Raw genomic sequence first — 26,825 nt, forward strand, 5'->3', positions numbered from 1 at the left:
ACCAAGAGGCTTAATAACAAGCTTACTTTAATATGGAGATATCAAAACTAAATATCTGTTTCAGGGTAAATGAACATAAAAGAGCTATTTAGACGACAATCAATCATTTACTTAATTCACAACAGCTATGATTGGCATTCTGCCAAAGATAGTAGGACAGAGCTAAAAGCAGATTTTCTGATGTTGTTATATAAAAGACAATGACTAAAATTTAAAAAAAAAAAAAAAAAAGATTTTCAAGTAGAATTCACAAATTCATTTTATTTCAACAATGAAAAGGACCAATGTTGAGACTCCATATAAAGTGCAATCTTTTCAGAATGAGGTTTTCAATTACATACAAAAAAGATACGTAGTACCCTATTTTAGAATGAGAAAAGGTACTGAGACAACAATGACAATAGGACATTTTCAGTGTCAGATTCAACTGAGCTTCAAATGAAAAATAAAGTTTCTTTCTAAAACAAGTGCCATTTTAAGTTATGGCTTCATTAAAAGGAAAGACATATTTTAAATATATTGTGTGAATAGGAATAGGAATAGAAGGAAGATAAATCTTTTCAAGAAAATACATTCCTAGATAATATTCATCCATTATTTCCTTACAGCCTTAAAATTCATAATTTCGATTGCTGTGGACTTAGAATAACTAAATATCTAAAATAATCCTCACTCTCCCCCTATTCTCCACCCCCTCCCGGTTCTTTATGGATTAAAAACCTCACAAAAAGCTGATCCTTGGTGTGCAAAAATACTTATAATACTTATCTACAGTTCTTCATTCCTGGTATTAACCCTGGTCAAGGCTACTGGGATGCAGAGGAATAGAACCTTTAGGGAAGCTTCAGAGAGTTCGTTCCCTTTTCTCCACTCAAGCAGAGACAACTGAGCAAGATTGAGGTAAGGCACTTGTAAGGACCCATTAAGCAAGTATCTTCTCTATGGCATCAAATTAGTTTAAGCAGCAGCAGGTACATATAACAATAAGCCAGAGAGACCATTAAATTCTACATACTTATTTTATAAAAGGCAATTCCCCAGATATTTTTGTGAGAAGTAATGACCATCAAATTCTATTTCATTTGAAGAAAATTCATTTTTCCCCAAAAATCAGAACATCCCAATATCCATCTGGAAATGTCCTTCCATAAAAACACTGCTCGTAAAAGGTCCCTCAGGATATTGAAGCAGCAATGCTTTTAAAAAGCCTTGATAAAAATAGCCTGGTTCATCCAAGAGCTGTTGCCATATTGGCTATGGTTGGGCTTCCAAGAAGGCAGGCCACATGAAGAGCCAAGATCCTCGAACAAGGGGCGTCTCTTCCCTTCCAGAGTCACACATCCAAGTCATGTAGCTCTCCCCAGCTCGGTCCTATCTTCACTTTGACTTTCAGTTTCACTGAGAGCTTCACTGCATTTTCCATTTCATTCTTGACAATCTGAGCTACCTAAAAGCAAACACATGAAGGTAAGAGGGAGAGAGTTTCCTGTTCTCCTAGGGAAGATCTGGACCATCTGCCAGAAGACACAGTTCTAAGAGTTTCTTGCATTTTCCTTCAGAAGGTTTTTCATTCCCCCAAGTCTAAAACAGGGCATCCCAAGGTAGTCTCCTAGACTGGTCTTCAATGACAAGGAAAACCGTCTATTTTTTCAGGCAGCTAAATGGCGGAGAACCCCAGCAGAGTGCTTGGTAAGAAATCTTGAAATCCTGGCTTCTAGATTACAGTTTTCCCTTATCATTGCAGGGCTGGATTATAGATCCTAATATAATATCAGAAATATCCCTGCAACCCATTAGAAGCAGGGTCTCCCAGCACAGAGAAAAAAACTCAAAATAATCTCCTTCTTTATAGGATGCAAGACTCTAATTCTTATTTGTATTCTCCCAGTATTTAGCACTGTGCTTGGCACACAACGGGCTCTTTAAAAATGCCAATTAATTACATGAGTGACTGACTAGCTCTTCTGTGAATCCACCTCTCCATGCCCTTGGGTCCTCAATTCTCCAAGCTTCCAGCTAGTTTCAGAAGTCTGAAAGGGAAGGGGAGGTGCATTGGACTGGTAGAAAAGGGTCTTTTTTTGTCACAAAGGGACCACAGATTCTCTCAGGCACAATAAAAACTAATTCTACATTGTAAAGATACCTGGACAACATCATCTTCTGCCACCTCATAAAGGAGCTCATCATGCAACTGTAGGATGAAAAAAGCTCCTCTTATTGGGCAAAATATTCTTTGAAATCCTTTCTTCAGTCCTGAATGGAGAGAGGGAGAAAGTGTTAAAAAGAGAGTAAAATTAATCATTATGTCCACATTGTTTTAATAGGAAAAAGGGTCAAGAAGGGAAATGTCACAGTAAAACTTCAGAATTTTTAAATATCCTTTAATTAAGGAAGAGGATGAGGAGGGAAAAAAAAGTATTTATATAGTGTTTTATATGATAATATTATCTGATACTAATGTGGAAGCTCATAAAATTATATCACTGAACTGATCAAGAAAATACCTAACTTACTATCTTACTTAAGAGAGCTCTCCTGGCCTTTTAGAGTAACCTTGCATAGCTCCCATTCCACCACCATCTAGTGACAAAAGCATAATATAGTAGCATGTGGCTGCTGGCAGGCCGTTCTACACAAGCTCAAGAGGCCATTATTATCTTCATTACCTCCTTCTACACAACCCTTCCCACCATTCTCCATCAGGTCAGCACTTGGAGGACTGGGGATACTGAGAGGCAATAAATCCGAGTTAATGGATTACAATGTGTTCTTTGGAGAAGTCTTTGACTTATTGTTTCCTCCCCCCAGGAATCCTTCTACCAGAAGAGCTAGTAACACGGGATCCCGCCTCTCTTCTCTATGCATCCCACCCCCAAAAAAAAAAAAAAAATCATAGGCTAGCTGATCAGAAACTACTGCCCTCCCCGCCCATTCCAATATCTTTCCTGGTCCATTAGTCCAGGGCAGATCTGGCGCCTGTACCGGCTCCTAAGCCATTTCTGCTCCTGCCATCACTGCTCCCCCTGACCGCCTCAGTCCTGGCTGGCTCTTAGACAAGGGGAAGGAAGGGAACGGAAAGGAGTAGGTGTGCATGCAGAACCTAGACAAGCCAGTCCTCCGCCAAGTACTTTTACAACCATTACTCATTTGATCACTACAAGGCAGATGGTGTTATCTCCATTTTAGATTGCAGAAACTGAGATAAAGTGATTTCCTCAGGTCATAAAACAAGCCAGAACCTAAGGCCCTATTAGAACTCAGGCCTTCCTGACTCTGCTATCAAGCTCAATATAAAAGGAGGCACTAAACAAACCAGTAGATACTGTAAGCAGGGGACATGTTTTTGAGGAATAAGCAAAAACTATGAAGACAACAGCAAGGAATACATGAAAAGGTCGATTGAGTTTATTCACAGAACCTAAGAATCACATGTGTTCACTTATGTCCACAGAAGCAGAGACAGAGGGGCAGCTAGATAGCACACTGGATAGAAGCAGCCCTGCAATCAGGAGGACCCAAGTTCAAACACTTGTGTGGCCTTGGGCAAGATGCTTAACCAGAACTGCCTCACAAAGGGGTAAAAAAGGCAGGGACATAGTCAAGAAAAAGAAACTCTGAAATGCAACCTAAAACCTCCCTCCCTCTTTTTCTTATAATCACTCCCCCAATTTGAAAAATGGCATGATGAAAAGCAAACAAACCTGGTTTATCACCATGTAGCTTACTCTCTCTATGTCCATGTGAGCGGATCACAGAAGGGAGAGTCTCTAATCGTTTCTGAATGTTAACAGTGGCTGTTTTGACAATATCAGCAGCAGACCCTTGCACTGTGGTATTGATGGCTTGACGTTCAGCCTATAAATGAGAACATTCATTTTTTTTCAGTGAAGAAGAATGCAGGATTATGTCGATGTAATTAAGTAACCACTAAGTACAAGGCATGGTGCTAGGAGCTGGTTATTGCAAAAAAGGAAGAAAACACTTCCTAATTTCAAGGTGTTTGTGATTTATTGAGAGAAATATAACATATACCCAAATAATCACATAACATTTATTACAAGTTTTTGAGACACTATTTACCTAAATAATTCAATAGGAAACTGTTACCTATACATAACCTAAAAAATTAGCAACAATTCAAAATGTTTTAATTAAAAGTTCATTGATTACTGTTTCCCCAGAAAAAGGTATAGATGAGTTTTCATATGTATTCTATCTAAAAAAAAAAAATTAAAACTTTCAAAGCACTTTTTAATTATGAACTTGGCAAACATTAACCAAATATCTAGAAACAAAAAAATTTTCAGAAAAGAAAAATTGCATATAAAAGCATCATTCTCTATTATGTACAACTTGGGATTTTTTCCCAATAATTATATAATACCTTTAATACAGAGTCCCCACATTGTTCTAATTGTGACTCTTTCTGAATTTCCACAACTCTTTTCTGCCCACTTTCAAATTCGCCAACATTCTTCCCCTTTTTCCTTGTGGCACCACTATCACCAAACTCTTTTTCCTCCCATGAATCTCTCTTCCCACCTCCAAAATAAACAAAAGTTCTCTGCTATAACAAGTGAGTAGTCAAGCAAAACCAATCCGCACAGTGATCATGACTAAAAATACATAGTCCATCACTTTTCAGAGGAGAAAAGTGAAGTGTTATTCATCATCAATCTTTAAGATCTGTGTCACTGCATTAAGGCTTTCAAAGTTATTTTTCTTCATAATGTAGTTATTAAATAAAACGACCTCCTTGTTCTTCTTGCTTCACTTTGTACAACCCTTCCCACATTATTTCTGACTCCATCCCATTCTGTCATTGCAATGATATTTCATTACAATTACATACCACAGCTCACTCAGCCATTCCCAAGCCGATGGGAATTACACATTTCCTCCCAGTTATTGTCATAACAAAAAAAAAAAAAAAGCATTGCTATGGGGCTATTGCAGGGGATAGAACCTGCATGGGCCTGGAATCAAGAGCACCTGAATTCTAGACCTTTAGCACATCACTGTAATCTGTTTGCTTCCATTTTCTCAACTGTGAAATGAAGAAAATAATGGTAACTACTCCTCAGGATCGTTGTGCGGATCAGACAAAATAATATTTATAAAATGCTTAGCACTCTGCTCAGTAACAGTAGGCACTCAATAAATGTCTACTTCTTTCCTTCTTATGAAATCTTTGTTCATGTATGTCCTTTCCTTTCTGTCTTAGAGCTCTTTAGGGTATAAATCTAGTACCTGTAACACTGGGTCAAAAGACATGCATAGGGGGCAGCTAGGGGGCACAGTGGATAGAGCATCAACCCTGAAGTCAGGAGGACCTGAGTTCAAATTTGATCTTAGACACTTAACACTTCCTAGCTGTATGACCCTGGGCAAGTCACTTAACCCCAAATGCCTTAGCAAAAAAAAAAAAAAAAAAAAAAAAGATATGCACAGACTAGAGGGTTTGGAAATACAATTCCAAGTTGCTTTCCAGAAAGTTTAGACTAAGTCAAAGTTCCATCAAAAGTACATTAGTGCTCCTGTCCTCCCACAAGAACTCCAACCATCATTTTCTTTTTAATCTTTGTCAACTTAACAAGAACAAGATGGAACTTCGGAATTATTTACATTTACATTTCTCTTATTGAGTAAAACACTGCAGCATTAAAGCACCAGATGAAAAGTTCTCTGGGTTATAACTTTGTCTGCAAAGTGAGATGATAATCTTGAAATCCATTTTAGTTCCAAGTCTGAGGATCAAAGGTGAGTTATTCTCATCGATATGACAATCCTTTAAATACACTGGATTTAGGCTATCAAATTATCCTATAAACTTATCCCTTTTACCCGTGGTCAGTTAGAAAACAGTTTTAAATTCCCTCATGAACTGAAGTGTCTTTTTTGGATGGACAAACTAAAAATGCCAATGTTCTTCTTAAAATGTTGCATCCAATGAATGTTGGAGGGGATGTGGGAAAACTGGGACACTAATACATTGTTGGTGGAGTTGTGAAAGAATCCAGCCATTCTGGAGAACAATTTGGAACTATGCCCCAAAAGTTATCAAACTGTGCATACCCTTTGACCCAGCATTGCTGTTATTGGGATTATATCCCAAAGAAATATTAAAGAGCAGAAAGGGACCTGTATGTCGCAAAATGTTTGTGGCAGCTCTTTTTGTTGTAGCTAAAAACTGGAAGTTGAATGGATGTCCATCAATTGGAGAATGGTTGGGTAAATTGTGGTATATGAAGGTTATGGAATATTATTGCTCTGTAAGAAATGACCAGCAGGAGGAATACAGAGAGGCTTGGAGAGACTTAAATCAACTGATGCTGAGTGAAATGAGCAGAACCAGAAGATCACTGTACACTTCAACAACAATACTGTATGAGGATGTATTCTGATGGAAGTGGAAATCTTCAACATAAAGAAGATCCAACTCACTCCAGTTGATCAATGATGGACAGAAATAACTACACCCAGAGAAGGAACACTAGGAAGCGAATGTAAATTGTTAGCACTCCTGTCTATCTACGCAGGTTATTTATACCTTCGGAAGCTAATAATTAATGTGCAACAAGAAAATGGTATTTACACACATATATTGTATCTAGGTTATATTGTAACACATGTAAGATGTATGGGATTACCTGCCATGGGGGGGGGGGGAGGGAGTGGAGGGAGGGAGGGAGGGGATAATTTGGAAAAATGTATAAGGGCCCTTTAAATGGGAGGACACAGTGCATCGGGAGATTGAGGCCCGGAAATAATTTCTGTGGATATTAGGACTGCCCTTGGGCGGGATCCTGGCCATATTGAGATAGCTTCGTAATGGGTGACTCTCTCGCTGATTGGCTGTGTGTGTGACCTCACAGGCCCTATGTAAGCCCACTGCAGGCAGCAACCGCCCTCTTTAACCTCGTGCTCTTGACCCTGGCTCCCTAGCCTGGGTGGCCAAGCCAAGATGGGTAGCCAAAAGAGGTAAGGGTTTTGGTAGTGAACACATGGGTCTTCTGACCAGGTGTTCACTCGGGAACCAACAAGTCAGGGCATCAGTTAGGGCATTATGTGAGTAGGTATAATAAAGGCTTTTAAGATTACACGTGATTGTTCTTGAGTGCGCTACCGGTTATTAAGCTATAGATTCAAGAGATTGTGGCCAGAGACCTTAGAAGGCCTCAGAGGAGGCGAGCCGGGTAGAGCTCACACTGCAAAGGACAGTGGTCAAAGGTACTCTGGTGGGTCTAGGACAGACTTGTAATTGTAACTGCCAGGAGAGCACGTTACAAAAATGAATAAAAAATAAAAAAATAAAAAAAATGTTGCATCCAAGAGCAGTAATGAACTGAACCAGCTACACCCAGCGAAAGAACTCTGGGAGATGACTATGAACCACTACACAGAATTCCCAATCCTTCTATTTTTGTCCATCTGCATTTTTGATTTCCTTCACAGGCTAAATGTATTTCAAAGTTCGATTCTTTTTGTACAGCAAAACAACTGTATGGACGTGTATACATATATTGTATTTAACTTATACTTTAACATATTTAACATGCATTGGTCAACCTGCCATCTGGGGGAAGAAGTGGGAGAAGGAGGGGAAAAGTTGAAACAAAAGGTTTTGCAATTGTCAATGCTGGAAAATTACCCATGCATATGTCTGGTAAATAAAAATCTATGATTAAAAAAAAAAAATGTTGCACCCAGAACTGAGAGAGAAAGCTTAGATGTGGTCCAACATGAGCAGAATGAAGCAGGGCTATAATATCTAGTTCTAGACATATTAAATTTCTGCTAATAGGGCCTAAAATTATATTCTTTTTTTTTTCCCCTGTCATATTCACTGAATCACTGAGCCTGGAATCCACTAAAAATCCTTTAGTCTTTTTCACATCACATATTATCCAGTATCCCGCAATGCACCTAAATTGACTTTTTGTGATTAGGATTTAACATTTATTTTATTAAATTTCATCTTATTAAATAGGTCCACTATTCTACCACTTTAAGCTACTCTTAAAATCTATCAACTATGAGGGGCAGCTAGGTGGTAGAGTGAACAGAGTACTAGTCCTGGAGTCAGGAGGACCTGAGTTCAAATCTAATCAGACATTTGACACTAGTTGTATGACCCTGGGCAAATCACTAAACCCCAATTGCCTCACAAAATTAAATAAGTAAATATATGAATGAATGAATGAATGAATAGGTTATTAGCTATCTGTTCAAAGCCACTGCATCTGAAAATGTTATAACATGCCATCTGCACTTATAGAATTGCTGAGTAAGAAAAAAAGAGGTAAAGAAATAATTCTGTAGCACTCCATTAGAAATCTTCCAAATTGACATAAAACAAATAATCCCACTCTTTTTGGTCATTTAGCCCATTTTCTCTTCCCTGACCATATTAAAAAACATGGTCACACATCTTCCTAACTCATTCATGAAAATGTAGTGGAAGATTTTGTCAAATTTCTTTCTGAAATGCATGTATATCATATCTAAAGAATTCCCCCATAATTACCCTGGCAAAAAAAAAAAAAAAAGGAAACAGGTTTATTTTATGTAATTTTTTCTCACTGAACCCAACAGCTTATTGTGATCACTAGTTTCCTGTGCAATCTCTCAAAAACCATTCTAGAATTTTGCTCACAACTCACATTGTCCTCATTACCCTAAAGTTCCTTTCCCTTAAAAGTAACTGCACCAGTTGCCCATCTCTACTTCTATGGTACCTCTCCTGACTCACACAATTTTTCCCAAAAATAGCCAATAATGACTTTTTTTCAGGACCCATGATATAGTTCATCTGGCCTAGTGACTTGAACTATCATCAGAATTCTCTTCCCATGCCAATTCCCTAATGATTATTTTGCATTATAATTTCTAATCTGAAGACCAATCTCCTTGACAAAGAAGAAAAGACAAAATAAGAGTTTAGTAATTTTGCTTTTAATCCATTGCTTATCATCTGTTCCACTCCCCTGAAATGCTTCCTATACTTCTTTGCTCTTTTTGCCTCCATCCAACTTTATCCTGTAGTTCCTTTATCCTGAGAAGCTAGAAAATAGAGAAATAATCTTCCAGTATGCTTTTCAATTTCTCTTCTAGAAAAATGAACATGCTACATTTTGGAACACATTCTTCTTAATTATTTCTGGAAGAAATGCTGACCAAAAAGCCAACAAGCACAAATTGCAAGCCCTTGGCACATTTTTCTCACTTCCCCTACCTGCTAAGGCACAGTATGGGATGATGCTAAGATCTCCGTGGATTTTATGACTTAAGTCTCGCCTCTAATTGAAAGAGGAAACCATTTGTTTTCCATCCCTCTTCACAATGTTAGCCCCAAAGATTTCCAATCAAGACAATTTCATGTTGGGCTTCCTTATTTTTTCTTTCCTATTATCTGGCACTATTTCTCAGGGGCAGAACCTATCTGCAAACATCAGATTCCTAAGAATACCCTAAATTAAGTAGCAGGTCCATACACAGTTATAAGTGATGTCTTTTGAAGACATCCATCTCTTTCTTTCTTGCCTTCCTTACTTTTATTCCCACTCACTGGTTGTCATGCACTGTATCTTTTTTTTCCCTGAAGCAACTGGGATTAAGTGACTTGCCTAGGGTCACACAGCTAGGAAGTGTTAAGTGTCAAGGATTTTTAATCCTTGAGATTTGAACTCAGATCCTCCTGACTTCAGGACTGTTTCTCTATCCACTGCACCACCTAGCTGCCCCCATGCTCTATATCTTTGTGTACTACTTTTCCCTATGCTACTATCTTCTAGCCAAAGAATATAATTGTTATAAATTGTTAATAAACAATATATAATAAGTTAATGAGCATTAATTAAATAATAAATGCTTTTTCATTATAATAGACTAAATTTCTTTTATTTATTTTTGTGAGGCAATCAGGATTAAGTGACTTGCTCAGTCTTATTCAGCTAGTAAGCTTCAAGTGTCAAGTTGGATTTGAATTTCAGTTCTAGTGCTCTATACACTGAACCACCTAGTTGCTCCTCTCCATTTCTTTTTAAAAGATTTTAAATAAATAATTAACCCAAAGTATAGCTACATACATAAAAGCAATATATTTGCCAATAGTAAAAATCTATAATTACTGATTTACTTTTTACAATGCACTTTACAAATACTTTTTTTTTTTTTTAACTTTTAAATTATGTCTAGAGAATGTTCAACATACATGGGATCTACTGTAAGGATTTTGGTCTTTGATTCCAGGCAAATACCTTCTCCTCCCCAGGATGGTCTGAACAAACCCATCTCTATTGCAGTTCTTTACTGTCTCTCTTAGGAAACGTTGAATGCCTAAAAGAAAAAATAAAAGAAAATCTAAATACATTCTAAGTCTATAATTTAAGTAACATACTTCTGTCTAAAAGACACATTAAAATATCAATCAGAGTACTTTAGGAAGTAACCTAGTACAGTATAAAGATCACTGAGATGGAAGGAGATGGAGGTCTGAGTTTGAATCCAGATTTAGCACTTACTAGACTTGTCCTAAAAAAAAAAAAGTTATGGTTAAAATTGCCATCCATTGATCACCCTACCTCCAGGCCTTAGCAAGAAAAGTTTCATGAAGAAGTGGTTGACTTTGTAGTCAAAAAGAATGAGAGTAGCTCTGAACCAAATGAACCTAATTGAATTGGTCTCAATCTCCAACAGAAGCCAAAAAGAAAAAGGAAAAAGGGGGGAAAAGAAAGGAAATATCCTGGAAATGTTTGGAATGAGGAGGAAAGAACTTACTATTTCGCATAATTAGGAAATCACAGGAAAAGATAGTTCAAACACTGAGGTGAGGAAAGTAGGAAATTAATAGGCCTCATCTTTATCAAGGTCAGGCAAGGGAAGATTATTTTTAGAAAGCAGGTTGTTTAAAAAAAATGCAGTAAAAGTCAGAAGAGAAAAGGGATGAAAAAGGGAGAAAGAAATGAATTCAAGAGATGATCAAAGAGAAAGTAGATTTGAGAAGTAAAGAGGGTGCTATAATAACCTGTTAGGTTATTAGGTGCTAAGATTATAATAGAGAGACAATCAGAACATTACATTTTGGCACCCAACGTGGGGCAAGGACTTATTCTGAGCCCTTCAGAGAAGCTAGCTCGGACTTGACATTTTGGCGCCCGAACAGAGATTGACGAGATCCTGATTCCAGTGGAAAAGCCTCTGATCCAGATCTCAGTGGAAAAGTCTCTCTGACTCAGAAATAAGCATGAGTAACAAGGAAACTTTGTTAAAGAGCTAAAGTAGAATTTCAGTGAAATGGGGCAAATTTTTAGAAAATACCCTTCTGTTTCTGTTCAAGGAAAATGTTTAGAGAGCATTGTCAAGGTTATGAAAAGCCAAGGATTGATTATAATTTTGGAGGAGATCACTAAACTTTTAAAAACTGTGCAGGTCATATGTCCTTGTTTTTCTCTGGAAAAAGAAATGGATCTAAAGGAATGGAAATTTGTAGGAGAGTAATGTTGTCAATACTATAACAAAAATGGACCTAACTCAATTTCCAAAAACACACTTCAAACATATATAATTCATCTGGCTTTTGGAAATTATATAAGTTATAAAAAAAGGAAAAAGAAGGAGCAAAATGGGGAGGTGTCAACTAAACTAGGTGAAAAGGACGAATCAGATAACAATGAAGTTAAGTACAATTCTGAGCAACAGGAGCATTTCCCATCTTCTCCCTTAATTAACCCTTCAAGGGTGAAGGAAGAAGGAGAAGGGGAAGAGGCAGAAATACAAACAGAATCGCCTATTAAACAGCCTATGACAAGATTAGAAAAAAAGCATTGGTTAAGGCTAAGAGAGAGGGATAGGATGTAAGTGATTTTATACATGCATATCCTGTGATTGAAGATTCTTTAGGTAAAAAAAGGAGAAGATATATACCTTTAGATTTGAATAAAATTAAGGATTTGAAAAAAAGATTATATGGGGCTACATCAGCTTATGTTAAAATGTTACTAGATGGTTTGTCTTATGAAGTCCTAACCCCGAATGATTGGAAATCCATAGCTAGGACATGTTTAGAACCTGGACAAAATTTGTTGTGACTTGCAGAATTTCATGAATTATATAGAATTCAAGTCAGACGCAATATGGAAACAGGAGTTAACATACAATTCACTTTTGACCAACTAGCAGGTGAAGATCAGTATGGAGAGAATTCAGAACAGATTGATTATCCCATAACAGTGTATAAGCAAATTTCTAAGGCTGCAATAAAAGCTTGGGGTTCCCTCCCTGGACAGAAAGATCAAGGGGAGGCTTTCACAAAAATAGAGCAAGATTCCAATGAAGCAAACTGCTGTCAAAAGAACTATTGGAGAAAATGCAGCTACAGAAATAATGACCAGACATCTGGCTATGGAAAATGCCAATGAGGTTTGCAAGAGAATTATATGGGGACTAGACAAAGATGCTTCTTTAGAGGAGATCATAAGACGCTGTGCTATAGTGCAAACAAATACTTTTTACACCCAGACTAAGATGAATATGGAAAGACAGGGTCCCTCCTGGCAAAGGACTAATAGAGAAACTCGTAGATGTTTTCAATGTGGAAAAGTTGGACATCTAAGAGCTCAATGTAGATATGGAGATAGAGTGAGAAGACAGGGTGAGGGAAGACCTAAAACCACATGTCCAAAATGTCACAAGGGTTTCCACTGGGCCTCAGAATGCAGATTGGCCCAGGGAAATGAGAGGCAGAGCCCAGCTCCAAGATATCAATCAAAAGATAGATGGGGCATGATGGCAACTGAGGTTATATCCAAAGAGCTTTTAAAAGGTTAGGACTCTGATTTGATCAACCAGCAGAATAGCAATCACATGGCAGAAAGGGAATACCTGATAAGTCAGCCAAAAAAGCAATCAGCAGAAATGGATTACACTTGGGGAGAATACAGGCCTTTTAAACCAACAGGGCTGTATCCAGTGCAAACAACTCCAATGTAATTGCCAGATGATGAGAAGAGATTTAGAAAAGTGGTAACTAGAAGGAAATTAGATAGGTTAACTGCCTGGGAGAGAGGGTTTGCTTGTATTTTAACAGACAGAAGGAAACAAATGGAGAAGGAAACAGATGGGTGGCAACAAGCACCAGGAGAGAGAGACAGAAAAAGAGAAAAACCTCAAAACAAAGGAGAAGATCTAAGAAACATCTGACACTGGAAAAGCATGGCTGATAAGAAGACTGTTAAAGATTCCCTAACACAAGATGAGACTATTGTAGGACTTTAAAACTTGCAGGAATTATTGGCTTTCTGGCACATGAATTAATGGACTTATGGACATGTATAAATTCTCAATTTATGATTATTTGATCATGTTATTTGTTACATCACTTCTAGCATGTGTTATGTTATTATGTGTTTATGTAATTATGTATAACACCTCCCACATTGATGGATTTATGTTTCAAAAGTCATGACCACCCTAGGTTCTAAATCAAAAGAAAGGGAGAGATGTTAGGTTCTTATTAGGTGCTAAGTCAGTACTTAACAATTCTCTAGCTCAGGGTTCACACTTTTAGTTTACACCTTTAAAAGGAGTTTACACACCTTTAAAAAGGAGCAAGTTCATTGGTCAGTAAGGAGTTCCCACAAGCCCCTGGGAGTACCCAGAAGCCCATTCTCTGGGAGGATAAAAAGAGGAACATTGAGTCTGAGGCGTCATTCTGGATTGGGTCAAGGAGAAGACATCCCGTGGATTTGCAAGTCCAGCAATCCCACACTTTTGGAGGGGAAGAAGAGGAACAGAGGAAAAGATTTTACAGAAAAGAAACCTCCTCGCAGAAAAGGATTATAATTGAGAAACAATCAGAACATTACAATAACCAAATTATCAAAAAGATATTTTATGGAATCAGACAAAAAAGCAAAATACATTTTTAGAAATAAAATTCCAAGAACATATGATGAGAAAAAATAAGAAGGGCAGTTTTGCAGATTTCAAAGTAGTCTACAAAGCAACAATTATTAAAAAACAAAAAACAAAACTATTGCTAGGTAGATCACCAAAAAATAGGAATACTCTGTATGGCAATAAATTTCAAATTTACAAATCATCTAAACAGTTAAAAGTCATAGCATAAACATAGACTTTAATGGAAAGTTCTATCTGTAGAATTGTGAACTAGAGAGGCTATACAAAACAAAATAGGCAAATTTCAATTGTGTAAATTTTTAAAGTTCTTAGATAATTAAAATCAATTTATCTAGAATCATAAGAAAAGTTTCTGAATGAAAAAAAATTTGCAATAAATTTCTCTTAATAAAAGAGCAATATCTAAAATGCATGGGAAGTTAATATAAAAATATAGAGTAAGAGGCCTGACAAAAACAGCTTACAAAAGATAATAATTTGGAATGATGGGGGAAAAGTTACTTAACTTATATTGTCCTTTGACCCAGACCTTATTCTACTATAACTATATTCAAAATTACTGATAACAATAAAGATCCATACAAAAAAGTTTGAAATAGTCTTATCTAAAGTGACAAAATGCTAGAAACAAATTAAGCTCCAAAATTAGAAAATGACTGAAAAAATATTATTACTCAATGACAAATATGAAGAATTCAAAAAAGCATGGAAAGACATTTATCAAGTGATGTAAAACTAAGGGAAAAAAAGCAGAGCAAAAAACAAAACAAAACAAAACACATTTATAACATATATATATATATATATATATATATATATTTTTTTTTTTTTTTTTTTTGAACTGGTCAAATAAACTCATTGATGGTAGTATACCATTCTACTAAATTTAACGAACATATTCCCTCCTTTTTGTTCATAAGAAATTGATTACACTGCTAGGCCATATTGTCTTAGAGATTTGTGGAAGAAAGGTTCCATATAAACCAAAACATGTATAGCAGAAATTATTTTGGTAGTGTAAGACTGGAAGCAAAGTAAATGCCCATTGATCCCTAGATCTAAACAAAAAGAGTGGCACATCACTATGATGGAGTATGACTATTCTGTTAGAAATGATGAATAGACTGAAGCCCAAAAAAAGACTCACATGAGATGAAATAGGCAGAACCAGGAAATTAATATAGACAACGACCACAACAATGTAGATGGAAAAGAGTGCAGTAACAACATCTGAAAACAAATGCTGTGGAATTTTAAAAACCAAGCTTGATGTCAAAAAAAAAGGACATAAAAAGATGAAACATAAAATGGACAAATGGGAAACCATGGAGGTGGGAATGTGACAAAACAGTTTTGGGGTTTTGTTTTGTTTTTTTCCCCAATATGTAAGTTAGCTGAATTTTTTTTTCTTTTTCTTTTTTTCCCTTCATTATATGGAAGAGCTCTCTGAGAAAGGGATTGGAAGAAATAAAGCAGAAAACAAAAGTGATGAACAAAAGAAACAAACAAAAAGATAACACATTCTAAAAAAAAGGAAGGAAAAAGGGAGGAAGGAAAGAAAGGAAAGGAGGAAAGGGAGAAAGGAAAGAAAGAAAAGGAAAGGAAGGAAAAAAAGGAAGGGGAAAGGAAAGGGGAAGGGGAGGAGGGAGGGAGGTAGTATCAAAGAAGGAAGGAATAAAAAGAAATTGATGATATGTATTTTATAGAAATGTAATTTATAAAGAGCTTTGAATGTGTTTGTTGAGAAATGTCTTTGTGCCCCCAAAACAATTTTCTTAAGCAAAAAATAAAAATAAATGAAAAAGAGGAAAAATAATCTATTTATCATCCTCTATGCAATTCTTTCCACTTAACAAATTATGAACATTGTTAAGAATCTTTTCAGCAGAAGATCAGAATTGCCCAAAGATTTGACAGGGACATTATGCTGTTCACACAGGCAACCTTCTGGTGCTCCACTCTTGGTCCCTGCTTTTCCCAAATATATCACATGTTAATTTTTTGACTACCCAGATATCACCTCATTTTAAACTTGCCTAATCAAAAGTGAGTCTAAAATACAAAGGATTCCTTTAGAATAAGTCAAGATTTCTTTTACCTGAGTATCTGGATTTGAAGGATTCAATATAACAAGCAGCATCATTTTCTTGAATGCCCATCTGCTCTCCTAGAGATTTAGCTCCCATTCCATAGATTATTCCATAGCAAATCTGGGATAAAAGAGGCATCCCACTAAATAAGCAATTTAAAAGCCACAGAAAAGAATTTCTTGTGACAATCTTAGACAATTTTACAAAAACAAGTTGAGCTGCTTTTGGCTGACTGAACACTAAGGAATAACCAATTTGCAGACCAATTGCTATGTGATAGATATTGTACTAATCACTTAACAAATATTATTTCACTTCATCCTCACAAGTCTGAGAGTCAGAAACTGTTATAATCCCCATATGACAGCTGAGGAAACTGAGGCAAACAGATGTTAAGGGACTTTTCCAGGATCACCAAGTTGGTAAGTGTCTGAGAATGCTTTTGAATTCGGGTCTTCCTGACTCCAGGCCCAGCGCTCTCTACCCACTGCACCACCAGCTGCTTCAGATACATTTAGAAATAAATATCCATGCTAATATGATAAAATAACATAACCTAAATTCATTTATATATTTAGTGCCATATCAATCAAACTACTAAAGAATTGGTTTAAGACTAAGAAGAACAAGTCATTTATTAGAATAGTCATTATTAGAATAGTCAAGAAAATAAAGAGAAACAATAAAAATTTTAAAAGTTTAAAAAAGGGGTCAGTAGGATTAGATCTCACACTACACAACAAAGCCATAATCACTCATAAAGAACAACGGACCTGGAGTCAGAAGACCTGCATTGCTGCAGTGTTTCACATACTGGTTTTGGCCTCAGACATACACTATATATCCTTGACAAGTCGTTTGTGAACCTCAGTTTCCTCATCTCTAGAATGGGACAAATAAAACCCTAGACAGGCAAAGGTAAATTCGTGGATGGATGGCCAGCCTAAAAATCAAGAAGCCCTGGGGGATTCAAGTTCTGTCTCTTAATCACAATGGCCTTGTAATCCAGGACAAGTCAGTCAAGAAGCTCTCTAAGGCTATTGATTTCCAGAGAAACATCCAGTCTACATTCGAATTAGCAGCTTCCTAATTGGGAATTCCCTCTCCTAGTGAAATCACGGGTTTGAATCAAGTAACAAAGCCAACTTCCTGGGGACACTGCAATAATCAAATGAGATAGTATGCATTTAGGACTTTAAGCATTTACATAAATATCAACTATCATTATTATCCTAACTCTGCCCCTTACTACTTGTATATAGACTTGGACAAATAACTTCCTTCTATGATTTTAGTTGTGTTACCTGGGAAAGAGAGAATTGAACAAAATGACCTTTAATTTCTCTTTCAGCTCTAAATCTCATGAATCTACTAATTTATTTACTACGCACTGGAACAGTAAAAAATGTAAATGACAGATTTTCAAAATAAAGGTCTCTAAATATACAACTTCATCTACTTTTGATACCTAATTTTTAAAGTATCTGTTTTGCTACATATGTACCTGCTTGGCTTGCTGTCTTATATCATCTCCAACTGCCTCCAAATCAATCATCTTCCATTCTGCTGCAATGCTCTTGAAAACATCAGCTCCACTGTTTAATACCTCAGTGAGACGACGATCCCGGGATAAATGAGCCAAAATCCTCAGTTCTAGTTGAGAATAATCAGCAGCCAGGATCATTCCTCCTAGAACCAAGAAGTATCCATTACAAAGCTGGAACAAAAGAAAACAAAAATCTATACAGTTTAACTGAATAGAGAGAGTACCATTATGTAAGATATCAAAAGCCAGAACTTTAGAACTAGAATGTATCTAAGAATGTCATCTAACACATTTAAATCTGCTCCTTCTTTTGTCAATATACCTTAATTCAGTGGTATGATAAAATTTCTCCTCTCCAGAAAATAGAAAAAAATAATGTTAAGTTCCATCATAGGAATAACATTAAACAAGAAAGTTGAGTACTATTGAGAATAAAGCCATGTTTAAAAAAAAAATCATCAGCACTTCTTATATGTTACAAAGTCCAGCTATAAGAGATAGAAAGAGAAATTCCATTTAAAAGAATTATTGACAATATAAAATACTTGGGGGGGGGGGTCGTCTACCTGCCAAGAAAAACTGAGGAATTATATGGACACAATCATAAAACACTTTTCACACAAAATGGATTGAAACAACTGGAAAAATATTAACTACTCATCGGTAAGCTAAATCAATATAATAAAAATGACAATTCTACCCTAAAGTAATCTATTCAGTGTCATAGCAAATAAATTATCAAAAAAAATAGTTTATAGAGTTAGAAAAAATAACCAAAAAAATCATCTGGAATAATAAAAGCTCAAGAACATTAAGGGAATCAATGAAAAGAAAATAAGAAAGGTTAGTTTAGCCATTCCAGATCTCAAACTATATTATAAAGTAGTAATAATCAAAATAATCTGGTACTGGCTATGAAATAGAGTGGTGAATCAGAGGAATAGATAACATTATCATAAATGGCCATAAGAATTTAGTATAAGTCAAATTCAAAGATCCAAGCTTTTGGAACAAAAAGTCATTATTCGACAAAAACTGTTGGGAAATCTAAAAAACATTATAGTTCAATGCCTCACAACTTTTTATCAAGATAAGGTCAAATTAGTAAGGTCTGATTAATAAGGAGTAAAACGATAAGCAAATTAAGAAAGCATAGAATTATGGATACGGGAAGAATTTAGGACCAAAGAAGATATAGAAGGCCTTACAAAATATAAAAATGATAATTTTCATTATATAAAATTTAAAAAGTTTTTGCACAGAAAACAACCCAGGTACCACCTCATACCTTTCAGATTGCTTAAAGTGACAGGAAAAAGATAATGATGAATGTTGGAAGGGATGTGGGAAAACTGAGATTAATACATGTTGGTGGACTTGTGAACAGATCCAACCATTTTGGAGAGCAATCTGGAACTATGCCCAAAGGGTTACTAAACTGTGCATACCCTTTGATCCAGTAGTATTTCTATTGGGCCTATATTCCAAAGAAAACCTAAAGGAGGGAAAGAGACCTACATGGCCAAAAATGTTTGTGGCAGCTGTTTTCATAGTGGCAAGACACTGAAAACTAAATGGGTGTCTATCAGTTGGAGAATGGCTGAATAAGTTATAGTATTATGAATGTTACGGAATGTTATTGTTCTATAAGAAATGACCAGCAGGACAGTTTCAGAGAGGCCTGGAGAGACTTACAGGAACTGATGCTAAATAAAATAAGCAGAACCAGGAAATCATTGTACGCGGCAACAACAATACTTCATGAGGATCAATTCTGATGGACGTGGCTCTTTTCAACAATGAGGTGATTCAAAGCAATTCCAATAGACTTGTGATGGAGAGAGTCATGTGCATCCAGAAAGAAAAGGACTGTGAGGACTAAATGTGGATCACAGCATAATATTTTCACCTTTTTTATTGTTTGCTTGGTAATTTTTTCTTTCTCATTTTTTTTTCCTCTTTGATCTCCTTTTTTTTGTACAGTATGACAAATATGGAAAGATGTTTAGAAGAATTGTACATGTTCAATCTATATCAGATTACTTGATGTCTTGGGGGTGGAGATGAGAGAGAGAAACATTTGGAAAGGTTTTGCAAAGGTGGATGTTTAAAACTATCTTTGTATGTATTTGGAAAAATAAAATATTATTAATAAAAACAAAGGGGAAAAAAGTTTTTGCCCAAACAAAACCAATGCAATCAAAATTGTAAAGAAAGCAGAAAACTGGAGGGAAATTTTTTCAGCAAATATTTCTGATAAAGATTCTTTTCTCAAACACATAGAAAACCTAGTCAAGTTTATATGTCATTCCCCAACTGAATAATGATCAAAAGATATGACAAGGCAGTTTTCAAAGAAATCAAAGCTATCTATAGCCATATGAAAAAATGCTCTAAATCACTTATATCAGAAAAGTACAAATTAAAACAATTCTAAGGGACTACATCACACCCAGCAGACTGCCTAATATGGTCAAAAAAGAAAATCCTGGATGTTGTAGAAGATGTTGGAAAAACTAAGACAAAGAGGAAAAGGACATTTTTGTACAAAAATATTTATAACAACTCTTTTTGTGGTAGCTAACAAATGGAAATCAAAGGGATACTAATCAATTAGGAAATGTCTATGGTATATAATTGTAATGGAATATTTATGTGCTGTAAGAAATGACAAGCAAGATGATTTTAGAAAAACTTGGCAAGTCTTACATAAAGTGAATAGAACCGGGAAATGTTATACACAGTAACACTGTTCGATATTGTTCATTAAAACTGTTCAATATTTCACGATGAATGTTGGAGGGGATGTGGGAAAACTGGGACACTGATACATTGTTGGTGGAGTTGTGAAAGAATCCAGCCATTCTGGAGAGTAATTTGGAACTATGCCCAAAAAGTTATCAAACTGTGCATACCTTTGACCCAGCCATACTACTACTGGGCTTATATCCCAAAGAAATACTAAAGAAGGGAAAGGGACCTGTATGTGCCAAAATGTTTGTGGCAGCTCTTTTTGTTGTAGCTAAAAACTGGAAGTTGAATGGATGCCCATCAATTGGAGAATGGTTGGATAAATTATGGTATATGAAGGTTATGGAATACTATTGTTCTGTAAGAAATGACCAGCAGGAGGAATACAGAGAGGCTTGGAGAGACTTACATCAACTGATGCTGAGTGAAATGAGCAGAACCAGAAGATCGCTGTACACTTCAATGTTGTATGAAGATGTATTCTGATGGAAGTGGATATCTTCAACATAAAGAAGATCCAACTCACTTCCAGTTGATCAATGATAGACAGAAATAACTACACCCAGAGATGGAACACTGGGAAGTGAATGTAAACTGTTAGCACTACTGTCTATCTACCCAGGTTACTTATACCTTTGGAAGCTAATAATTAATGTGCAACAAGAAAATGGTATTTACACACATATATTGTATCTAGGTTTTATTGTAACACATGTAAAATGTATGGGATTGCCTATCATCGGGGGGAGGGAATGGAGGGAGGGAGGGATAATTTGGAAAAATGAATACAAGGGATAATATTATTAAAAAAAATTACTCATGCATATATACTGTGAAAAAAAATTCTAAAAAAAAAAAAAAAACTGTTCAATATTTCAATGGAGATCTGCAAATGACAGCTATTTTCAGCAATACAGTGATGCAAGACAATTCCAAAGAACTCATGATGAAGCCTTTTCTGCATATATTGAAATAACCCTGTGATTTTTATTTTGATTTGTTGATTATTCTTATCTTCAGAGTAAATGTGAGATAGTTATAATATCCTTATTAATATTTTATTTTAAAATTTTGTATTGATTTATTAGGAAAACTGGTTTATAGCTTTCTTTCTGTGTGTTTCCTCTTTGAAATTGTTCAGAAAGAAGTAAGATTCAAGTGTTGCTGTCTCTTCCTCTTCTTCCCCTGCCAGTGTATAGGCTCTTCCTTTCAAGCCTTATTTATGTGAGGTAATTACCTTGACCCTTTTTCCTTTCCCACTGCATTCTTCTTCCCAGCCTTTCTGTGTTTCTTATGAAATCATCTCAGTGTCATATAACCAAACTCATGCCTCTAATATACATTCCTTTTAAGAGTTCTAGGGATGATAAAGATCCAAAGGGTTTTTATAAGTATCCTGTTCCATATTTGAATTTAACTTCTTAAAAAATAGATTTGGTGAAATGGAAAAAAATATCTACTGAACAAAACAACTTTAAAAATACAATTGGACAAAAGGAGGTAAAAAAGCTACCTGAAGAAAATAATTCATTAAAAATTAGAATTGGACAAATGGAAGTGAATGACTCAATGAATTATCAAGAATCAGTCAAATAAAATAAAAACAATGAAAAGATACAAGAAAATGTAAAATATCTAATTGGAAAAACAACTCACCTGGAAAATAGATCCAGGAGAGATAATCTAAGAATTACTGGAATATCTAAAAGTCATGATCAAAAAAAAAAAAAAAAAGGCTGGATAACAGCTCTCAAGATATCATCAAGGAAATCTGCCTTGATATCCTAGAATTAGAGGGTAAAATAGTCATTGAAAGAGTTCATGTATCATCTCCTGAAAGAGATCCCAAAATAAAAACTACAAGGAATATTATAGCTAAATTTCAGAATTATCAGATCAAGAAAATATGATAGTTGAGTCAACTGAAAATCTAAAAGAAACAAATTAACAACTTCAGCACAGTTGCTAGATATAAAATAAACTCTTTAGTATTCCTCTATACTACCAACAAAATCCAACAGGAAGAAATAAAAAGAGAAATTTCATTTAAAACAACTGCAGACAGTATAAAATAATTGTCAAGATACACATAGGAATTATGTTGTAATGATTACAAAATACTCTTTATACAAATAAAAAGAGTTCTAAATAATTGGAGAAAAGTTTATTGTTCATAGATAGTCCAAGTCAATATAATAAAAATGGCAATCCTACCTAAATTAATTTATTCAGTGTCACACCAAACCACTAAAGAATTACCATTTTATAGCTAGAAAAAATAAAAACAAAATTTATCTTGAGGAAGGGAAGGTAAAAAATATCAAAGAGACCAATTTTGAGCTACTTTGATTGGAAGCAAAGTATGTTAAGAAAAGTAATATGAAATCAATCTGAAAAGACAGGATGAAGACAGAGTAAAGAAGTCTTCAAATTCCAAAAAAAAGGAATTTATATTTTTTAGGGTAGTCAACAGGGAGCTCCACTGGAGAACAAGTAAATGATAAGATCTGGTCTGTGCTTTAGGAATAAATTTGGAAGCTATATACAGAGTAAAGATACTAATTAGGAATCTATTTCAAAAGTCCAAACAAGAGGTAATGAGAACAAAGTGAGTACTTGTTTAGTATGCTCAATAAGTGGAGAAAAATAGGTGGTCTAAGATGGTGTTGGAGTAGTAACAATAACAGTAGAAGGACACCAAAGTTCTAAACCTACCTGACTAAGAAGCTGGTAGGATTGGTAAAAGACAGAACTCTTGAGGAGGAAAGGATTGAGAGAAGGCTACTGAACATGGGAAGTACAAGTACTGAAGTAGAGTAGAGGATGGGACAGAAGCCTTACTCTGGGGATTAAGAGTAAGTATATGTTGAGGGGATTGGAGTATTGAGGTAGCTGACTTATTCCTTAAGTTTGGAAAGGAAAGCAAAGTGAAAATTAAGATAGTAAGGAGATAGGGAAGCAGAGGCAAGCAAATTTTTTTCAGTCTCAAGGAGCTTCTATGTATTAATGAAAACCCATATATAAATAAATATATAATAAATATTTAATAAACCCATAAATAAATATAAACAAAATGCACAGAGAGAGAGAGAAACAGAGAGATCTCTCCTTTCTATGTGTATAATCCTAGTCTAATAATGAGTGAGCTTAGGAAATACCAACCAAACTTACCAGGGAAAGGAACAAAGGCATGTCTCATACTAACAGAAAATGGCTTCCCACTGTCTTTGACTCTTTCTGCCATCAATGTCTGGTACCGAGAATTTATATTATAATTGCTTTTACTTTTTCTGTGGAAAGAAAAACATTTTGTGTATCACACTCAAAAATATATCATGGACTTATTTTTTAAAATATATCAAGGATTTATTTTTTAGTCAAGCCAGATTTTTAAATGGGAAACTAAAAAAGTGTTTTATTTTGTTTAATTTTCCTAAAGGGCTTACTTCAAGAATAGTTTGGAATGAAATTCAGATAGCTCACAAAATTAATATTATTAATATTACTTTTCTAATCTAATACTCTCAATTTATAAAAATCTACAAATAGAATTAATAGCATGTGATTCTGCCATTATATTCAATGACTGCAAACATGCAAATGTTAACACAAATCATTTTAAGAAGAGGGAGAAATTTAAATGATGGAAAAATATATAATGAAAAGTTAACCCCAAAGGAAATATCTAAGTATTTAATAAAAAATCATTATTTACTCTAGAGACAACAGCTTGTTGTTGTATTAATCCAGGAATTGTCTGACCTGAGAAGTATTAATACTAGTTCCACCATGTCAGCCCGACCCCATTCAGTCCCTCATACTGTCTTTACACTTACGTCACTGTATCTGCCCACAAACATTCTGAGCGAGTAGGCTTCAACTCTTGGCTTAAAAAAGACACTAAAGGAAGCCAACACATAATTTAACTGTTTCAATTCATTGCTTGGTATAAGATCTTTGAACAGAAAAGTAAGTTTCATCACACAGTTGGAAAAGAGGGCCTTGACCCCATTTCTATACTAACTGCTAATACAAAGGTAGTGGAGTCGCTGTGTGACATGGCCACTACCTGAAAGGCAAACTTCTGCCTTGTGCTTGAGAAGGTGGGCTCTCTCCAACTGGCGCTGGTATCTCAATCTCAAAATCCCTTGGCACATTTTGGATGTTTGGCTCTGTGAAAGTTATTCGACCTAAAATTAAGCATGTATGACAGGTATTTAAAACTAGAAAAAGACGATCAGTTACTGAATGGGTAAAGTATATTTGAAAATTTAAAAATCTTTTAAAACACATAAGGATTTAAAATACATAGTAACAGCACTATTTTAAAGCTGATCAACTGTAAAAGATTTAACTACTCTAATCAAGACAATGATCCAAAACTGTTCCAAAGGACCAATGATGAAAAATGCTATCTACTTCCAAAAGAAAAGTGATAAATGAACGTGGATTGAAGCATACTTTTAAAATTTTTTTTATTGAAGCTTTTTATTTTCAAAACACATGCATGGATAATTTTTCACACTAACTCTTGCAAAACTTTGTATTCCGATTTTTCCTACCTTCCCCTACCTACCCTTTCCCCTAGATGGCAAGTAATCCAATATATGTTAAACATGATAAAAACATATGTTAAATTCAATATATGCATACATATTTATATAATTATCATGCTACACAAGAAAAATCAGATCAAAAAGGAAAAAAGTAAGAAAAAATGCAAGCAAACAACAACAAAAAGAATGAAAATGCTATTTTGTGAACCACATTCAATTTCTACAGTCCTCTCTCTGGGTGTGGATGGCTCTCTTCATCACAAGATCATTGGAACTGGTCTCAATTATCTCATTGTTGAAGAAAGACACATCTATCAGAATTGATCATCATATAGTCTTGTTGTTGCCTTGTATAATGATCTCCTCAGCTCATGTAAGTTTCCCCAGGCCTCTCTGAAATAATCTTGCTGATCATTTTTTATAGAACAATAATATTCCATAACATTCATACACCATAACTTATTCAGCCATTCTCCAACTGATGGGAATCCCCTCAGTTTCCATTTCTTGCCACTACTAAAAGGGCTGCCCCAAACATTTTTGCACATGTGAGTTCTTTTCCCTTTTTTATGATTTTTTGGGGATATAAGCCCAAGTAGAGACATTGCTGGATCAAAGGGAATGCAAATTTTGATAATCCTTTGAGAATAGTTCCAAATTATGAAACATACTTTTAAACTACTTTTCTTGGGTGTTTTGTGTGTTTTCTTTTGCAACATGGCTGATATAGAAATATTTTTTATATGATTTCACATATATTATTGATATATTATTGCTTGCCTTTTCAATGGATGGGAAAGGACACAAGGGAGGAAGAGAATTTGGAACTCAAAATTTTTTAATGTTTTAAAAAATTTATATGTAATTAGGAAAATATTTGATGAAATATTTTTTTTTAAAAAAGGAATTAATTCCAAAGGTAAATATGTCATTACCTGTAGCACTATGAGTCTGTGATACAGGATAGATTCTTTCCATTCCAAGGACAGAATTCATACATTTTTCCCTTTGCAGTGGGAAGACAACTTTGGTAATAGCATTGGTGATTCTTCTCCACTCTAGAATCAATCCTGGTAATGGATGTAAGGTCTTCAGTTTCTTTAAAACATCCTACCAAGGCCATAAAAGGAAAATATATTTAAATTACAATGCAAGTTTTTATATAGGCATCAAGTATTTGTAGTTTAATTTAATTAATTAACTAATTGAAATAATTATTTTCTCTGGAATAAAAATAATATTTCAGTAACAGTTTGTAATATTTGAATACAATATTAAAGATAAACATGCAAATTATATTATGTGTAATGCTACCATGAACCAGTATCAAAGTCAAAGGCAAAGGCAAATAAGCATTTATAAAGTACCTGCTACATATCAGGTACTATGCTAATTATTCAGGATACAAAGAAAGTTAAAAACAATCACTACCTTCAAGGATCTGAAATCTAATGGAAGATTCAAGAGGCAAATAACTGCAAAAATAAGATATATAAGCTAAAAGTTCAAGATAATCTTGAAGGAAAGGCAATCACATTAAAAGGAATAAAGACAGAGTTCAAGCAGAAGATAGAATTTTAATTGAGACTTGAAAGAAGACATAAAGAAATTAATGAAGAGCATTCCATGTGTGTGTGTGTGTGTGTGTGTGTGTGTGTGTGTGTGTGTGTGAGAGAGAGAGAGAGAGAGAGAGAGAGAGAGAGAGAGAGAGAGAGACAGACAGACAGACAGACAGACAGACAGAGACAGACAGGGAGAGAGGGAGAGACAGATCAGTTTGAGAGTTGAATTGAGGATAAACTGGAGCATGAACACCAACCAAACAAGGGTATTACAATAGTCCAGTTGTGAGAAAATAAGAGTCTGCACCATAGTGATAAGAAAAAAGGGGCCATACATAAAATATATATATATAGTCTTGTTAACAATATTGGATGTGGAGAATGAGAAATTGAAGATGAC

The 26,825-nt window shown here is 35.1% G+C and overlaps 1 protein-coding gene across 1 annotated transcript in view; it reads right to left on the reverse strand.

Moving 5' to 3' along the window:
- Nucleotides 1-233: 233 nt before the first annotated feature.
- POLQ (DNA polymerase theta) overlaps nucleotides 234-26,825 on the reverse strand; it is a 103,832-nt gene continuing 77,240 nt past the window's right edge. Inside the window, 9 exon segments of the mRNA XM_074301346.1 lie at nucleotides 234-1,447; nucleotides 2,144-2,253; nucleotides 3,702-3,855; nucleotides 10,214-10,338; nucleotides 16,019-16,130; nucleotides 17,515-17,699; nucleotides 23,479-23,597; nucleotides 24,377-24,497; nucleotides 25,799-25,973. Coding sequence (XP_074157447.1) covers nucleotides 1,334-1,447; nucleotides 2,144-2,253; nucleotides 3,702-3,855; nucleotides 10,214-10,338; nucleotides 16,019-16,130; nucleotides 17,515-17,699; nucleotides 23,479-23,597; nucleotides 24,377-24,497; nucleotides 25,799-25,973 — 1,215 coding nt within the window. The 3' untranslated portion in view covers nucleotides 234-1,333.

Source organism: Sminthopsis crassicaudata, chromosome 3, assembly GCF_048593235.1.
Source record: "Sminthopsis crassicaudata isolate SCR6 chromosome 3, ASM4859323v1, whole genome shotgun sequence".
NCBI lineage: Eukaryota > Metazoa > Chordata > Mammalia > Dasyuromorphia > Dasyuridae > Sminthopsis > Sminthopsis crassicaudata.